Genomic DNA, 19,502 nt, shown 5'->3' on the forward strand with positions numbered 1-19,502 from the left:
TTCATCCTTAGGGGTGAACATAAAAATACTGGGAGTCAGAATTTATAATTGTGTCCTATATAGTTGTTTATGATGGTAACACTCACCTATGTGAATTTCAATACATAATACGAGAGTGTGTATTTTGTACTTTGGTATGGCTCATGAGGGAAACTAGCAGTATTCACAGGGACCACCATTTGTTGTGGCATCCATTATACCCATTTGTGTATGTGTACATTTGCTTTCTTTGCATCGTCCTATTTTGTGTATGTGTTAAATTATTATAATAAAGATTTTTTGAGATTTTTTGAGATTTTTATTATTAGTGTGTTTATTATGTCATACTTACCCTTTTTTGTGGTTTGTGTTTTAGTCTTTAAATGCACCAGATTTATCACAGTGTCTAATGCTGTTTGAAAATCTGACGTATTTTTCGATTGTCTAGTCTCACCTTACTCCAGTTATTAGTTGCTTTAATTTCTTACAAATTTTGGCACAACATTTTGCATATTAAGTCCCACCCCTTTTTAATAAGCTTCGCCCACTATTCAGATGAGGAGCAGAAACTGTTAAAATACACAAAATATGATATGTAAAGCGTGTATACCAAATTACACCAGAATTCTGATGTGTTTTTAATAGATTACTGTATATACTCGAGTATAAGTCAAATATTTATAGGATCTGCAGTGCTCCTGTTCCGTCGGGAAGGGGTTAATAGGAGCACTGCAGATGCCCTATATTCAGCCAGGCTGAATTCCAGTTGTGGGAAAAAAAAAACAGTCCTCAAGCTCAGGGAAGGGGCAGACAGACAACCAAAACACCCCCTCCCCTTCCCCAGCACCCAGCAACTACTGCACCCAAAAACCATTTTAATTTTTGAAATTTTCCAGTAGCTGCTGCATTTCCCCCCTAGGCTTATACTTGAGTCAATAAGTTTTCCCAGTTTTTTGTGGTAAAATTAAGGGGGTTGGCTTATACTCGAGTATATACGGAATATGCCCAATTTTGTCATTAATAAAAATAAATAAAATTCTGTGCCCCAAAATAATTTTTTACACATTCTACAAAAACAAAATGTGCTTTTTGAGCACAAAATTATTTTGTAGGCGCAAAATTAATTACGTGAGCGCATAAATTGTGTGAATATTGTGGATATGGAAGATATATTTTGGGTTACTGTAATACATTTTGTGAGTATAAAATATTTTTGATGCATTCTGCATTTACAAAATGTATTTTGTATCACAAGGAGTAAAAAAAAAACAAAAATGTGAACCTCAGATATCTGACTCCTTATAGTTCATTATGGACGTGGCTGATGAATTTCACATACTATTGAAGTCCAAAATAGATTGCTGGAGATGTGGATGGAGTGAATAAAACTCCCAACTGAGGGAGGGCCCAGGCCAGTTGCCTGTCCTTGCATTCAGTATTAATTGTTAGTATTGGATTTTCCATGGTTAAACTTTTTATGATGTATCCTTAGGATAAACCATAAATACCTAATCAATGGGGGAATCCATAGCCGACCCCAGACCATTCCACTGTCCAGAGTCACTAACGCTCACCTCTATACAGGGAATATGACCGGAGGATCAGACTACACAGATTGTGTTTGTTGTCTGTTACCATCTGCATAGAGATACAAAATGTCAGGAAATTGTTAATTAAGATCTCTTTCAGAATTTCTTCATACCGTATTCTATGCATTGATAGACTTAGTGCATAGCAGTGAACTTTCTTTTATAATTGGATTGTAAATCAGGACTAAAATCTAATTCCGTCATAGAAAATGGACTCTCGTGTGCTTCTAATCATTGTCTTGTTACATAACCCAAGTGCACTTGACCTTCTTCTAATACTTGGGGATAGTTTATAAACTCAGCTTTCTACCATGTGGCAATAACTTATAAGTTTTTTTGGGGTTTTTTGTAGTTCTCTAAATGTTGGCAAAATGAGACTTGTGTATTTTTTCATTGTACGTTCCAGGCTCGGGCAGAGTTACTGTTGCAACGAGTGCACCACTTGAAAGCCAGAGAATATAAACTGGGGGAATACATCACACATTTACAGTTCCAAGCTGTTCACAACAAAGCTAAGAGCCTGGAAATCCTTCTGGCAGTCTTAGATCTGCAGTCCGTGTTACTGGAGGAGAAAAGCAGATCATGTATTACGTCAGAATATGAACAACTTCTGCAGGGCATGAATCAGGTGAGCCAATAATCATTCCCTAAATCACGAGGATCAATAATCAAATAAAATACAAAGAACTCAATCTTTATTAATCAATTCATCAAGCAGAACAATTTACAAACAATTAATACAAATTAAAGACACAAAGGCCAGTAGGCTTAAAAAAGATAACCGATGACCAATATGTAATAATTCGCTGTATAAATACAGTAAATAATGGTCTGGTCCAAAAAGTTCATCAAGAAATAAACCCAACAAAATATATGTACATATAGTCCCATACGCAATTCATTGAGTGGTTCCTGACTATAGTTCTCCTAAGGACTCCAGTTGTTTTTAGGGGCCATGTTTCAGTCTTGTGCATCAGATATATGTGAGGGTCATGCTGTGTACCTGTGGCCAATGATTGCCAGATTTTCTGAATGGTACTGGTGGACCCAAGGAGACACAGGGAATTCTACAAAGAGAGTGGTTCAACACCACAAGTCCCATATAGACAGGACAGACTGTGGCAGAAAATATCTTCTGGAGGAACTATAGTGACACAGTAAGACAGGATAATAGACGCTAAGGACATCTAACTGGTGGTGACTGAGATCTAAAATAACTTTTCACCACCTCTATGCCAATTCCTAGCCTATTTTAATAGGCATGGGTACACTGATTCTGGCCCAGTTGGAATTTGTTCTCTAGCCCTCACCATTCCTGAGCAATCAATGCCGTAAGTTTTGGTGTCTGATATGCTATTTACTGTACTGTCAGGAGGACGGTGTTAGGCAGGAGCAGACAAGGGGCGTGATTCTGAGCTCTGACACTGGCTGCCTCTGCCACCGCCCTTCTGACATTACAGGTCGTATATAGCACATCGGGCACCAAGACTACCAGTGCTTGTTGCTCAGGAATGGTCAAGGCTAGAGAGAAAATTCCAACTGTGCTGGAATCAGTGGGGTGGCAACTATTAACAGATTATAAGAACTGGAATTGGTGGAGGTGGTGAAAGGTCATCTTTAAAGGAAGCCTGTAACCAGAACCCAGCATATCAACCCAACTCTCAGATAGATAGGTTAGGGTCACCTGAAGCAAGCAGTGTTTTCCTCTTGGGAATCGGTTCCTCCATTGCCAAGGTATCACTATTTTTGCCAGCTTACCTTCTTAGAGCAATGGCAAAAACTGTGATATTCCAGCAATGAAGTCAACAGTTCCCAAGAGAAGTAAATACCCTGCTTGCTTCAAATGACCCTAACCTATCTATCTGTAGGGTTGGGTTGATATGCTGGTTTGTGGCCACCAACGACTGCTCACAGAGTTGTGCCACTGTTTGCTAAAGATACTTTCCCATCCACAACCCTCTGTATCATTCAGTAGAGCGTCTCTTACAGGTGTTATAATGAAGCACAAGCTGTCACATGGTCTACAAATGTCTACAGATGGGAAGTAAATGGGGATTTGGGTTCTGCATGAGTAGAGGCAGGGGTCATACCAGAGTGAACGAACCCGTTATATGGGAAGTGATTTATGTGACACAACAAACGATGCAATGGCGACAGAAGGCTTTATCATTAGTGTCAGGTCCTGTCAGCTCTGCTAGCTTTCCTCTGACACTCGGATTGTGCGGTGTCAGCTTCTCGTCTGACATCTCTCCTCCATCATTTTCTTCTTGCCTAGAAGATAAAGACTGAGGGCTCACATCTCCTAGCAGGGTGAAGATTTTTAATGTTGGGTGATTTTCCACTTCTATGTAAATCATGTACAAGAATTACATATTAAAGTTAATATAATTGATATTTTGATTTTTAGAAATAAGAAACTTTGTAAATTATTATAATTACATATGTCCTATTTTTCTTATGTAAATCTATGTATTGCAGTGGTTACAGATTAGTATACACCTTTGGATTGGTTGTCAATATCAAATCAAAATGGGCATCCAACTCCCGGCACCTCCACCCATCAGCTGTCTGCCCAAGTCACAGTGCCTCAGAACTAGCAAAGCTCTTTACACTGTCTAGTGGCCAGGAAAGGTATTACAAGCTCAGACCCTTTCCTGTGCCGCTACATAGTGTACAGAGCTGTGCTAGTTCCAGTAAATTCTGGCTTGTGTTTGTTGCAGGCATAAGAAGTCAGACCCCCACTAATCTAAGACTCATGACCTACGTAAGCAATAGATAAATCCATATTAAAGTCCTATAGACGCCCTTCAATTGTATGGGATTGTGATAGATTTGGAACTCTGTAAGGCTGAGGCTCCATGTTGTGGAAAAGCTGTTTTGTTGTTGCAGTTTTTGAGCCAAAACCAGGTGTAGATTGTGCAAAAGGGAGAAGTGTAAGAGTTTCCTTTTTATATTTCCCATTCCTGTGTTAGGTACTCCAATCTAGAATCACTGCGCCGTCATCTTAGTCACATATTGTACAGGGGTTCCCACATTTCCTTATATTTCCTGTAGTCTTCACCCCATGTAGATCTAAATGTGCTGTTTCATTTTAATTCCCTACATAGGAAATAAGAGAACTGGACAAGACCATGGACACATGGGGCAGAAATGAGCCATCGGTCGTCAGTAGGGTTTTGGAGGACGGTCCATCCCATGTTACAGTTGATGTTGCCGGTGAAGGAGATGGCTTGCCTGTATCAGCGACTCTCCGCAAGGCTCTGAACAGGAGGAAGTATTTAATAAATCTCTGTAGAGAGCGGTAAGTCTCAGGATATCAGATCCCCTTCAGAGGATTCCCCGAATGTTGGCATGTCTGGATTATTTCACGTGACCACGTATTCAGAGAATCTGTGAAGCCCCTTTAGGCTAAGCTTATACGACGCGTTTTTCCCTAAAGGAATTGCGTGTGGTTGATAATTGCAGTAATGCGTTACTATGCAGGTCTCCTGTATGCTAGCAGCCATTAAACTGAAAACCCCTGGTGTGCTGTGCATTAGCCTACGGGTGACATGAGCTGCTCATACTGTAATTAATAACCACATACAGTTCTCCAGCAAAAAAAAAAACATGTAATAGCAGCCTCCCCGCCAACCAAAGGATTGGAAAAATTGATCTACGTTCTTTTTTCCAGAAATTGTGCCATGTATCCAAGGGTATTACAGCTCATTCTCATTCAAGCCTAATCTGCAATACCAGGCCCAGCCTATGGTCAAGTGTGGCACTGTTACTTGAAAAAAACAACCTGGAAACCCCTCCTAGCTTGGAGAAAGCCATCATCAGATTATGTGTTCATATTGTGCTTAAATGAACAGATATTTTGTACCAAGAAAATCATTATCCCATAGATATTGATTACCATTATATTATATCACATGTGAATTGTTACATGTTATGGGTAAATGAAGTGATGCCCTGAATATATCACAAATACTTAGTATCTGTCTCCATGGTGGCTCCATTGGACAGTAGATATGACTCTAAAATGTATTTTTATGTTATGTTTAGTATACAGAGGGAAGAAATGGAGTATGCCCAAGGGGAACACCAGGAGGAGAAGGCTCAGATGGACTCTCTGCTGAGGATACACAACCAGGTACTTCACACAGCTTTAAATCAGTGCTTGAATCTTAGCTGGATCAGGACCAATGTAAATGGCTGACATATGCCGCTATATGCCTATACACTGCACTGACGTATTGGAGACCTTTATCAGTGGGGAATCCTGCACCTCCAGTGTATACCTGCCGACGGGCATATACAATGAGATTTGAACATTCTAGAGTTACTAGTTACTATTGGAACTAGTCAACAAGTTTAACCACAGGCACTCCCTCACAGGGACAGACATAGTGGGGCATATAACCTAATACCGCCTATCTTTCAGATGGTGCAAAGTTTAACTAGACTAGACTTAAACTGCTCAAGATTTTCCAAAGTGTCTGATGCTGTCTGAAAATCTGGCGTACTTTTAGACCGTCTAGTCTAACTTTACATCCTTTATTAATTGGCTTAGTTTTCGACAAAAAAAGTGCCATAAATTTTTTTATAAATCTTTTTTGGTGCACATTTTTGCATATTAAATTTCACCCTATTCGACAAGTCCTGGCATTCTGTTGGATGAGGTGTAGAGAATGTGTTGCAGTTTTTTTTGGGGAAATTATTCCGTAATTCTGGTGCATTCTTCTTAGTTTTGCAGTTCAATGGCAAAGGGAGCACCAATGGGGAAGAGAAGGAGGAAGTCACCTATAAGTGGTAGAAAGTAGAGGACTTAGTTGTAGGGAAGGGGACCCTCACCATCTGCTACCATCCAATTAGATTTGCCTATTTCTCCTCCCCTTTCAAAAAAATCGACTACACTGCTCACAACGACAACTTAGGGTGTGGGAGAATATGCTCTATTATTTCACCGAACCTCTCAGTTCAGTATTTAAAGCCCTGAAAATAAAGAGGTCACGTACAGATCTGTAAAATAGCATGGCCAAGACCTGATTTGGTCATGTTAATAGAGTCTAAGGCTAAGTTCACACGCAAATACGCGTGTGCATATTCCATCGCGGCTGCTGCGACGTGATGCCTGTGCAGTGCACAGCATCCCGTCACGGCTTTCCGCTCCGGATTAGGCCCAAATGAATGGACCTAGTCCGGAGCGTGCTGCCGCGAGGTGGACGCCGCGGCTGATTCAACCACGGAATCCGCATGAAGAAAGGGCAGCTCATTTCTTTTTTCTGCTAGCGGCAACGCTAGCGATCTACATAGACCACCATTGTGAGGGGGCGGATTATGATGTGGATTCCGCGCCAAAATCTGCCCCCTCTTGCCCTGTGTGAACGGGGCCTAAAGCAAGTCACCCTGTCTCCCCCTACAGAAACTGCACTGACCACAGGGTTTGTTTTGCTGGATGTGTGTGCATCATCCCTGTTCATTCAATATTAGCAGCTCTCTGATTGGCTGTATGGCGCCGCTTCCCACTGATAATTGGAGCTAGAGGGGTGGACAGGAGGTGCTGGTTCGGTAATGGAACATTGGATGGGGGGGTCAACTCTGATGCACATATGGCACAAGGCCTGTTCTTGCGCCAATCGTGCACCTTAAGCCCCAACCCGCACCGTGCTCACTACATTGGCCTTATGTGGGCAGAACAGGGCAGGCATTGGGGCAGACCTGGAGCGCCTTGGTGCGACAATTTCATTATTACTCATAGCAGTTTTATGACATGAGTTGTAATGGAAATCTACGCAAGTTCCCAACCGGTGTGGAATTTCATCAGCGTCTGACTGATTTATAAGGAGGCCACAGCCTTTATATAAATATCGCCAATCGGGGTCTTTATTAAGACTAGTATACGATACTCCAATCTTTATAAATCAGCTTTCACACTGCAGCGCTCTACAATGAGTGTCCGTCCCCGGCCAAGCTCTTATATCTCAGTGGGACAGTTTTGCTATATTACATTACAGGCCTATAATCTCCTCATATTCCCTATGTTAGCAGTACAATTGGATTACACAGTCCCACAGAGATCATCCAACGTGTTTCTATCTGAAATAACCGTATATTACCTTGTCAGATTAGTTTTCTCCCTTGGTAAATGACATTATTTCCCGGTATCCTGCAGCACAGAACATGAACATTTATCGGGATATTTATTTTACGTGTTCTTCTCTTCCGTCGCCCTGACAAATAAATGATAGTTAATTCTGTCTGACATCAGCGGCTTGACACCGTGCCATTATTTCTTCTCCAGGACATCCGATTGGCAGCTTATCTGACTAAACGATCCATGGTACCAGAGGGGATGCTGCAGCGAGTCCTCAGCCTATTGCTTCCCTCCTGCCCCGAGAGTGAAATCTCTTCTCTTCTATATTCAGTAGGTCATAAATATTCAGACAGTGTTACTGAGACTGACAGCAATGAGGATGGAGCTGACAGCTGGAGGAAGAGGTAAGCGCAAGGCAGCTCCTGCTAGCAAAATCCAATTGCATTATAGATAGATTTTTTTTTTCGGCAGGGGCAAAAAGAATCTATCCTTGGGCTGATAGCAGTGTCAGCGCGCCGCATGATTCCTGGCGGCAACTGATAATTGTCCGCTCGCTGTTCCCTCTAGACCTTAACATTGATTCACCTTTTATTCTGGTCATGGTCCACATGGGGCTGCCCCGTGATATTAAAGGGCATTACTCTGTGGTAGTCCATAATAATCTTTATTCTGATGACGCACCGTGAATTTGCGCACTCATGATACCGCTAGGCTTTATTTTTACTTTTACGTAGAACTGCGTATTCTTTCTTTTTTTCAAGGAATACTGCATGATCTGTACTGCACAAAATGTTATATATAGAGCTCTGAGAATTTTAGCAGCCACAGAATACTGTAGGATTACCTACATTATTATAAAACGGAGGAATCTACTGTTACAATTGCAGTCCAGAAATAGAGAAAACTGGGCACTCACCATTAGAAGTATGTTGTAAAAGATCCAATCTTTATCTCAAGAATCCATATTAAAATACATATGGGAGGAGGCACACCTGGAGAGGAAGAGTGACAGCTGTTTCGCACGGATAGCACTTTTTCAAGCTCAGCTTGAAAAACCACCGAAAATCATCAGAGAGAAAATTCCTGCATGGAGGACTTTTCTCTCTGCCGGTTTCAGTATAAAAACGCATGACACCCTGAAGACCCCATTATAGACCACGGGGTCCGTGAGTAACCATTTTAGCGGTCAGGCTCAAATCAAATCAAATAGGCTTTATTGGAACGTCCGAATGGATATTTGGCATTGCCAAAGCTAGTAAATTGGGGGGTGGGGGTTGAGTTGAGGGGGAGAGTATGGGGGGGTGGGGTGGCTGATTTGGGGTATAACAGTCCATGGAGTCTCATCTTCCTCTTAATTGGTGACTGCTATATGGGGAGGTGGGGTGGGGGCTGGTGGTTTGGGGTATAACAGTCCGTGAAGTCTCCTCTTCCTCTTGTTTGGTGACAGCTGGACACGTATTGGGCAGCGATCTCCATAGTGGCCTCTTCTTCTCCCAGTAGGATATAGAGTTTCCTCTTCTCGTCTGCAGATATGAAGGCTCTATGTCATTTATATACAAAAAGAGAAAAACATGGCCCGCACATCCCAATCTTATACATTGATCTAGTAGTGCTTCTCAGCAAATTCTACAATACTGAACATGAGGTTCTTAGTATACATATTGATCAAGGTGTATAAGCCCACTAGCCACTTCACGGTGACCTCTTTATAGTGGGTCCCTACTCTACTGGGTGTGGTGCCGCACAGCGACCGCCACAACCGCAACACGGCGCCCACAGGGCGAGCGACCCAGCGGTCCGGCAACACCCCTGCCACCAGACCAAGCCCCCAGGGCTCCGGGCCGCGCCGCCCCATGGGCACCGCACCACAGAAGCAGCAGACACCACGCAACACCACACCATGTGAACAGATCTCAAAAATTCAGGGGTGTTGCCGGACCGCTGGGTCGCTCACCCTGTGGGCGCCGTGTTGCGGTTGTGGCGGTCGCTGTGCGGCACCACACCCAGTAGAGTAGGGACCCACTATAAAGAGGTCGCCGTGAAGTGGCTAGTGGGCTTATACACCTTGATCAATATGTATACTAAGAACCTCATGTTCAGTATTGTAGAATTTGCTGAGAAGCACTACTAGATCAATGTATAAGATTGGGATGTGCGGGCCATGTTTTTCTCTTTTTGTATATTTTTGGTAAGTTTCTTCCTTCACCATTTTTTTTTGTTTTGCCTTGGTACCAGCACTCCCCCCATTTTGCCCAGGTGTTTTTAATTAGCAGGAGACTGCAAAAAGGGACCCACCTACTAGCTCTCAGTCCTCTGACTGGGGCAATATGGTAAGGTGAATTTTTGAGATCTGTTCACATGGTGTGGTGTTGCGTGGTGTCTGCTGCTTCTGTGGTGCGGTGCCCATGGGGCGGCGCGGCCCGGAGCCCTGGGGGACTTGGTCTGGTGGCAGGGGTGTTGCCGGACCGCTGGGTCGCTCGCCCTGTGGGCGCCGTGTTGCGGTTGTGGCGGTCGCTGTGCGGCACCACACCCAGTAGAGTAGGGACCCACTATAAAGAGGTCGCCGTGAAGTGGCTAGTGGGCTTATACACCTTGATCAATATGTATACTAAGAACCTCATGTTCAGTATTGTAGAATTTGCTGAGAAGCACTACTAGATCAATGTATAAGATTGGGATGTGCGGGCCATGTTTTTCTCTTTTTGTATATCTATGTCATTTATGCCTAGACTTCAATGCACCGTATCAGCGTTTCTTCACCATGTTTTAATATAGTAGTTGGGTGAGCCAAGGCAGGGATGTCTCACATTTACTGTAGCTGATGCAGCATGTTATAGAGCAGGTAGAAGAAATCTGCCTCTGCCCCCCCATTGAAATGTATGTAAGGCAGATTTCGGGCAGAGTTTGGAGTGGATGTTGAGCCAGACTCTGCCTCAAAATCTGCTCCAAATTTTGCCATGTACCTGGGATCTAAGCTCGGACTGGTGTAGATTTCAGTTCATACAGGACCTCCTGGGACATTACAATTATATTAGAGACCAGAGTGATTTTGGTGTATCTCATGCCAGCGGAGGAATCAATTTAAGACTGGCCATGATCACATTTACTAACATCTGATTTCTGGGCACCGCTTTATTTAAATGTGAAAAATAATGTGAAAATTCCCAGTTCAGCTTGTTGTATTGGCCTATTAAATGTAGTAGACAGAAACTTCCCTTATGGTATTGTCTCATAGTTTCACATAGGACTGTAGTTATACTTTGTGATCATGAATTGTATATTCTAAAGAGTTAAAGAGAATCCTTCACTTTGAAGGCATTTATAAGAAGTCCCAGCCTATGATGGACATCCCTTAGGAGTCCAGTGGGCAGTACTAGTCAATGATGGACAGTCCTTAGGAGTCCAGTGGGCGGTACTAGTTAATTATGTACAGCCCTTAGGAGTCCAATGGGGAGTCCTAGTCAATGACGGACAGCCCTTCCTTTACAGATATGATTCAGTTACTAATTAGGACCACCCACAGTACTCCTAAGGACTGTCCATTATGGACTCCTAAGTGATGTATACTCAATATTTTCCTACAAACCTATATATCAATCTGTTCGGCTCCTCCTGCTCTATAACACCCTGCCTGCATATTACACAGCATTTGCCATGTAACAGGTTCCCTTTAAATGATAGATTCCTCCCTGCTATGCCTGTAGTGTCCAGTTTACCACTCAGTTGCTTTGTATGTCTGAGCCTTCTGTCAGCATGGCTAATAATGAATGATTTCTGACCTGCCGCATATGTTTTGAGCAGATGTACCAGGAATGAGGTTCAGACAACCTGTGGCTTTATTGATGATGATGAAGTGTAATATGTACAGCAGGCTGTAATGGTTGGTAGCAGGTGACTTGTCTCTGATGTAAACAGTAACCTCAAAAAAAAAAAATCCAACTTAGTTCTTTAACCCTTTAAGGACACAAGGTAGCGTAATTATTAAGGCCCGTTGCCTTTTTTTTCATGTTTTCCATCGCCGCCTTATTTTTTTGTTGGTGCAGCCATATGAGGGCTTATTTTTTGTGCTTTTATGGGGATCCATAACTTTTAAGTGAGGGCTTTTTTTTATGGCATTGGTTTACATTATTTATTTTTTTTTTTCAAATTTTAAAGGGTTTTATTTTTGTTTTTTACTTTTTGTTATATATTTTAACATAAATTTTTCCATTTTTTTTTCTTACCCCATAAGGATACTTGAACCCGGATTGACTTGATCCCTTGTACAATGTACTGCAATGCTTCTGTATAGTAGTACATGGTGCACAAACACTTCAATGGAGATGTATTATGCCTTGTATTCCAGTTTTATGGCATACAAGGCGTTAAACAATCACAATGTGTTGCGCAAAGCGGCTTTTTTGTGCAAAAAAAACAAACAAAAAACAATTTTGATTTCTTTGCCATCCTCACAACTTATGGTGAGGTTGTGCATATTAATTATCCATTGCACAAAAAATATTGGCGTAAATAATGAGGAAAACGCGCGCCAGTTATTTGCGCAGAGGTTCCATGTTATAGAATGAACATTTCCGGTACATGGATAACCATTAGAGATGAGCGAGTAGTACTCGATCGAGTAGGTATTCGATCGAATACTACGGTATTCGAAATACTCGTACTCGATCGAGTACCACTCGCTGTTCGAATGTAAAAGTTTGATGCAGAACCAGCATTGATTGGCCGAATGCTATACAGTCGGCCAATCAACGCTGGTTCTTCTCCTACCTTTAGAAGTCTTCTCCGTGCAGCGTCCCCGCAGCGTCTTCCGGCTCTGAATTCACTCTGCCAGGCATTGGGCCTGGGCAGAGCCGACTGCGCATGTCTGCTTGTAGTGTGGGCATGTGCAGTCGGCTCTGCCCAGGCCCGATGCCTGGCAGAGTGAATTCAGAGCCGGAAGATGCCGCGGGGACGGGCAAGGAGAAGACTTCTCGGAGGATCCAGCCCGACCCTCACTCATGGACTTGGTAAGTATAATTTGATCGAACGTTGCCTACCTCTGAAACGAGCATTTTCGCCCCATAGACAATAATGGGGTTCGATATTCGATTCGAGTAGTCGAATATTGACCGGCTACTCGAAACGAATATCGAACCTCGAACATTTTACTGTTCGCTCATCTCTAATAACCATCTGATATTACACATTGCTTTCCTAAACCGTGCCTGCAGCATACCTACCCTCAGGAAAGCGGCAGCGCTCTTCCAGCTGCTCATCTTTTAAGATTTAGCCTGAAAACGTGCTCTGCGGGGGTGTCTAAATCTTCTAGGCCTCTAGTAATACATCTGGGGTGCGGTATATAAGGATTAGCTGTTTATCTGAAGGACAGATCTCAGTGACAAATACAAGCCGCATTCAATTCTATTTCTATTTTCTACTCCAGAAAGCAGCAGGCGCTGTGGACGCTCCTCGAGAAGCGGATCAGGGATGGTCTGGTAAACAATGATGAGGACAGAAGTCCATTATCTGCAAGAAAGAAGCGGAGGTGAGTAATGAATTGCAGGATTTCATTACAGATTTATTGAGCGCTTGTTTCCTGATATGAACAGCCCACTACCAAACAGAATCACCAGTAGTAAGAGCAATGGCCCCCAACTACTGACTACACAGTGGACTCTATTTCTCTCTTGACTGTAAACCATCAGAGCCGCCGCTATCTTCGAATTCTATGGCTTTACTTATCAGGACACAATAAAAAATAAACACATGGACCTTAGTTATAAAATTAGGTATATACAGTACAAGCTCAGATGACTAACAATACATGAGAAATTACATCGTATACCCCTAATTAACCCTTTCCCGCCGCAGTAATTTTTTTCAATTTTCATTTTTGGCTTCCAAACCCCATAATTTTTTTATTTCTCTGTTCGCAGAGCCATATGAGGGCTTAATGTTTGCAGGACAGATTGCACTTTGTAATGGTACTAACTAATATTCTGTATGGGATGCTGGAAAAAATTCAGATTGGGGTGGAACTGGAGAAAAACTGCATTTGAGTGACTTTCTTATAGTCTTTGTTTTTTACTGCATTCACTGTTCAGCCAAAATGACTTGTCACCTGTACTCTGTAGCTGGGTACAGTTCTGGGGATAAGGAATGTGTATAGTTTGGGGATTTTTTTTTACATTTAAAGGGGTTGTCCAGATGGCGTCTCCTGCATCTCTTCCAGATTTCTGCTGAAGCCACTAACTGGCCAGTCAGCGGCCTCAGGAAGAGGACCCAAGATGTCACAGGTAGTGACATTGCAGGCCCTTCGCTGATTGTCTTTGATCACTTTCTATAAAAACATTGGTTTGGCGCTTTTGATTTTTTTTATGTTTATTTTCAATGTTTGTAGACTTGGCATTTATGGATGCAGAGATGTAAAAAAAAATTTATTGCAATTTTTTTTTGTTTTGTTTTATTTTTCTTTCAAATGTAGGGAAAGGGGTGATTTTAATTTTTATTTATTTTTTTTACATTTTTTTCAAATCTATTTTATTAGCCCCTTTTCCCAGGGGGCTTCTTGAACCTGCAATTTTTTAATGGCAAGTCCCATTGATTGCAATACAACTGTACAATTGTGCTACATAACTATCAAGATATCTTGCTGTGGAAGAGGTACAGGGTAGATAGAGACCAGCCCCATGGGTGGCAATTTTCCATTTGTGTAGGGGGGCTGACACGTAGCAATGCCCATGCTCAAAGTAGCTACAGGTCTCCGTTTTACAATACAGCGTATACCTGGTGGCTGTGGTGGCAGCTCTGCTTCAGGGCGTCAGCTATCCACCATAATAGTACAGTACTGTTGACATGCTGGCCATTGGGCTGCTCACTTCCCGTATTCTTGATAACAGCAGATGTGGATACTATAATTGTATCCTTTTCAGGTCTTGGGGATACTACTGCAGCACCCATAAATGGCGCTATCAAGAATAGGTAGGGGGCCCTGATCATTGTTTTCACCGGGTCCTGTAAGACTTTATTTACACCACTAAAGCACTGAGTACCCCTGAATAAAGCAATGTTAGACCCAGACCCATAACCCCAGGGCTGCAGCTGTGACTATTAAGAGACCATTCTGGCCACGATAGTGATGATTCATAGCGATGAGCGGTGCCAGGGCTGTGAATAGACGCCTCTAGGAAATGCCCATTAATGAGACCTGCAATGTCCAGGCTGCTCTGCCGCATGATTCATGTAAAATCTCATCCTGCGGAGTTCTATTGTGTCCGGATTTGTTATGATCCATCCTACTATAATGAGTAGTCATTTTTTAGAAGCAGCAGACGTCGGGTAATAGCAGGTTGTTACTGCTGTCATAATGTGGGATCTAAATGCTCCCTGCGGGCAGATTCACTGTCAAAGCGGCGACATCAGAATACAACACTAAATATGCACAAATAAAGGTATTGTGCTCATTATTCTGTTTACATGTATGCATCAGATATTTCAGTAACACATTAGACTATTGCAGGAGGGATATTCCAGAAATTGCAGACTATCCCCTGTCTACAGAATGTGGGATCATTGTCTGACTGGTGGGTATCCAACTACTGGGCTCCCTACTGATCACAAGAATGGGGCCTCTGTATAAATGGAGGAACAGATCACACCGCTCCATTCATACAGGACATATGGCACCCCTCTTCTCATCTTCGGCAGAGGTTCCAGAACTCCGTTATCGCCTATATTGTGGATATTAAATACCCTGCAGCCACCACCATGGGATGCTATAATGTACTGGTTTGATATTGAATTCAATGTAAGCTGTGTAAGTATAAATGAGCACATTTTGTTAGCAATACGTTCCCAGAGTTGCCCATAACTTTTGCATGATGGCTTGGTTTTTTGCAGGAGTTGTAGTTTTCATTGGCATCATTCTGTGGTACATATAGTTTTTAAGAGGGAGAATATAAAAAAAAACAGCAATAACTTCTTTGAGATTCTAAATGCTCATATTGTAACTTGATGTCAAAGTAACTTCCCATCCCCCCCCCCCCCAAAAAAAAAAAAAAAAAAAAAAAAAAAAATAGAACATGGACATTTTAAAGGTTACTTTTGATGAACATTTCCTTAGGTTTATAGATCAGTGCACAAGAGATTCTGGGATCAATTTTTGCTCCCTGTGGCATGAAATTTAGCAGAAAGAAGAGCAGTAGTGTGGAGAGACAGATATTTTGCTGTGTTGTGTGTTTTCCAACCATTAGCACTTCTCCTGTGTATGTAGCTTCATCTTGGTATACTTGGTGCCACATCATGGGGGAGCCTTCTGTGCGACAGTAATATATAACCACTGAGACCAATGGCGTAACTGAAATCTTGTGGGCCCCAATGCAATCTTTGTCCGGCCCCCTACCTCATCCCTATATCAAATTCTTGATTGCAAGGAGTTTAATCCAGCTTAGTATGGTTGGGTAATCTGTGGGTCTCCTTGGTTTATGGGCCAGATGGGAGCTGCAATCTCAATACTGATGCCAGTGCAGTGCTTATGGGCCCCCTAAGGCTCCTGGGCCCCGGTGTGACTGCACCCTCTGCACCCCCTCAAGTGACACCCCTGACTGAGACACTTTTATACAGGGGAAGAGGTTTTCTTGATTTGCTCTTTTTGTTGGAATGCTTTACTATTACTTTGATCTAATCTCTATACTTATTACATGATTTGCTTTGCAATTTAATAGAAAGGATCTTGTAATTCCATCACCTTTACGGGGTTGGTTTACATCAGTGACCGAGCCAATAAGTTATAAAGTTTAGTAACTTAGTCTTGGGATGCTTGTGGTGTAAGCTTGACTATAGTGTTTTAAGTCTGTAAAGATTTATTTGCGTATATGTGGTTGAAGATATCACTGGAAAAGGCCATAGGTCCTGATAGAAGTGGAGGATAAAATACAAGATCCCAGCAGTATGCACACAATGTATATGATGTGGTTGCACGAGTGATGGACATCTTCTCAGACCCCTGTCATCCCTAAGGGGGGGGGTTGATGCTTAGGGGGCGTTCACACTACCGTCGGTGTCCGACAGGTAGTGTCCGCTCCTAGTGTCCGCTCAAAATCTGGCACGGACATTAGGAGCGGACACTAGCTGTGTCCGTGACACCTGTCATGTATTTAAATGGGCATCGGGTGCGTTCTTTTGCACTCCGTGCCTGTCCTTCCCTGTCCGCAAGTGAAGATGTCCGACTTCTCAAGCGGACAGAAGAACCCTGAATTCCCTCGGTGCAGGACTTATTTCTTCGCTTGTTTTTGGTGGTCCAATGGAGACTTCAGATTTCAACCCAGCTTTACACGCTGCCTATTTAGGATTGGTTTACACATTCAGGTTTCTTCATGCAGTTTTTAAAGCCAAATCCGGTGGAAATTTTAAATAAAAAAAGTGTGCCATTTGTTTTACAAAAAAACTGAAAAAAGTAACACAAATCCTGAATGTGTAAACTTCGAGGAATGGCCAATCATTTGTTACATTGACGACTTGTTAGCAGCTCTCCGCTCTAGCCCATCACGGAGGGGGGCCAGGGCCGCCATCAGGAATTTTGGGGCCCCATACAGCCTACGTGTCTGCCCCCCCCCACGCGACAAATTTATCCCCGCCCACTTTTCTGTTGACTCCGCCCATTCATTTTTCATGTGCTCCCACACAGTATAATCCTCCTACAGTCACCTGTAAATTATATACCCCCCCATCTCTCCCCCAGTTTCATATACACCCTTCCTCTGCCCCCAGTTTCATGTCCCCCCTCCATCTCTGTCCCTAGTTTCATGCTGTTCTCCCCCTTTCAACTGCCCACAGTTTCATGTCCCCCCGTCTCTGCCCCATTGTCATGCCGTTCCCCCCTCATCTGCCCCAGTGTCATGGCATTCTCCCCCCCTTCATCTGCCCCAGTGTCATGCCATTCTCCCCCCTACATCTGCCCCAGTGTCATGCCATTCTCCCCCCTTCATCACAGTGTCATGCCATGCTCTCCCCACCCCCTTCATCTGCCCCAGTGTCATGCCATTCCCCCCCCCCTTCATCCCAGTGTCATGCCATTCTCCCCCCTTCATCCCAGTGTCATGCCATGCTCTCCCCACCCCCTTCATCTTCCACAGTGCCATGCCGTTCCCCCCCTCCCCTTCATTTGCCCCCCTGTTTCATGGGCCCCTTCACTTACCTCTACCATCGCTTCGTGTCACCCGCCGCTCCGCTCTCACGCCACTGAAATAATTTAGGCGCGATGTGATGACGTCATCACATCGCGCCTACAGACGCCGAAGCCGGACAGCAGCGTTTAAAAAAGGAGCTGAGCTGTCACAGCTCCTGCTTTAATCGCGTAAGTATTCAGCTCATCGGCGTCCGACGGACGCCGATCAGCTGAAATCGGGACCAGCAAGTGCTGGGGCGGGCAAGTGCCGGGGGCCCCAAGAGGCTCTGTGGGCCCCGGCACTTGCCCGACTATGCCCTGCGCTGACGCCGGCCCTGAATGACTGGTGCAGGCGCCAGGAGGCCGGCACACGGTGGCGGGCCAAAACCGGGCCCCCACCAGTTTTCAATTTGGCCGGGCCCCTGACGCCAGTACCAGTAATACTGGCCTATCGGCGGCCCTGAGGGGGGCTATAGAAGGGAATGCGGACAGGAGCGCCTTATCATTTACTAATGTTGAGTCTTTGCTGACAACTTATTGTTGAAGATGCTTTATGTGTGCCCCTAAGGACTATGCGGATTACATGTACTTGCTTCTTTCAGTTGTTTGCTAGATAATAGACATTTGCTGGCTGTTCTGGGACTCGAATCACTCACTTGAGTCTTTTAATACCTTGTGTTTCAGCATCCTGAAAAAGAAGAGGTTACGGCCAGTGAAGCGGGTCTCATTTTCACACTCGGACAGTCTCTCCAAGCTCTTGCAGGCTGGCCCACGTCCTGACCAGTTTGGAAGCGCAGAAGCTCTCAACCTCCCAGATACTGGAGAAAAACTCTTTATTTTCCGCGCTCCCAGTGTTTCTCCCACGCCTTTGTACCAGCCCAAAAAGAAGCGGAACTTCCTCAATTCCAAAAAGTCCGGTGCTGTGTTTACCTAGATGGAAAGAAAGAGTTAAATATTATATTTTTGCTAATATTTATGAGTTATATCTTGTTTTTTTTAAGCAGTGATGAGCGATGTTTTTGTAAGTAAATATGTACATATAGAAAATCTGATTAAACCTGTACATGATGATGGAGATGCGACTAGATTATGCAACGTCTTGATTGCGCAGGTGGGAATATATTGTACGTTACAATGCCAGCCCGGAATATTCCAGGCATCATTTCTAGTCGGTAAGGTCAGGGCAACGTACAAACTGTTTGCAGCAAGATTTTCCAATTTTTAATCTAAGCGAATCCTACAGCTGCATTCTAGATGAATACACTGGGGAGGGGGATTTCTTACACAATCCACACCAGTTTTCTGGTGTAGATGGGTGCCATTGTGGTGCACGCAACAGATACGCCACATTGTTTGTTAGCCTCCTCTATCACCACTTTTTGTGATAGCGGGCAGAGACCAAGGTGGGCTGGAGTGGGGACACTCAATTCTAGCTCACTGGAGTGCCCCTGGTCTATTAGCATGCCAGTCAGGGCTTGTTCACATCTGTGCCCGGTCTCCGTTCTGCAGGTTTCCGTTTCCTGCACAAAACAGAGGCAGGAGACGGAAACCTGCAGGACTCTTTCATACCCAATCATTTGCATACTGACAAAAACTAAAGAGGCACCAATTCCAACAAGGAAAGCACCGTATGATTGAGGTGACCCTGACTTATCTGTGGGGCTGGGTTGATAGGCTACGTTTTGGTAATTGTTTTTAGCAATCTGGATGT

At 43.6% G+C, this 19,502-nt stretch overlaps 1 protein-coding gene across 1 annotated transcript in view; it reads left to right on the plus strand.

Moving 5' to 3' along the window:
* Positions 1 to 18,779, plus strand: part of EVC2 (EvC ciliary complex subunit 2) — a 75,454-nt gene extending 56,675 nt beyond the window's left edge. The window contains exons 15-20 of the mRNA XM_075260373.1: positions 1,975 to 2,196; positions 4,676 to 4,869; positions 5,616 to 5,703; positions 7,855 to 8,051; positions 13,070 to 13,171; positions 18,476 to 18,779. Coding sequence (XP_075116474.1) covers positions 1,975 to 2,196; positions 4,676 to 4,869; positions 5,616 to 5,703; positions 7,855 to 8,051; positions 13,070 to 13,171; positions 18,476 to 18,725 — 1,053 coding nt within the window. The 3' untranslated portion in view covers positions 18,726 to 18,779. The remainder of the gene's footprint in view (positions 1 to 1,974; positions 2,197 to 4,675; positions 4,870 to 5,615; positions 5,704 to 7,854; positions 8,052 to 13,069; positions 13,172 to 18,475) is intronic.
* Positions 18,780 to 19,502: the final 723 nt, after the last annotated feature.

Source organism: Leptodactylus fuscus, chromosome 1 (genome assembly GCF_031893055.1).
Source record: "Leptodactylus fuscus isolate aLepFus1 chromosome 1, aLepFus1.hap2, whole genome shotgun sequence".
Taxonomy (NCBI): domain Eukaryota; kingdom Metazoa; phylum Chordata; class Amphibia; order Anura; family Leptodactylidae; genus Leptodactylus; species Leptodactylus fuscus.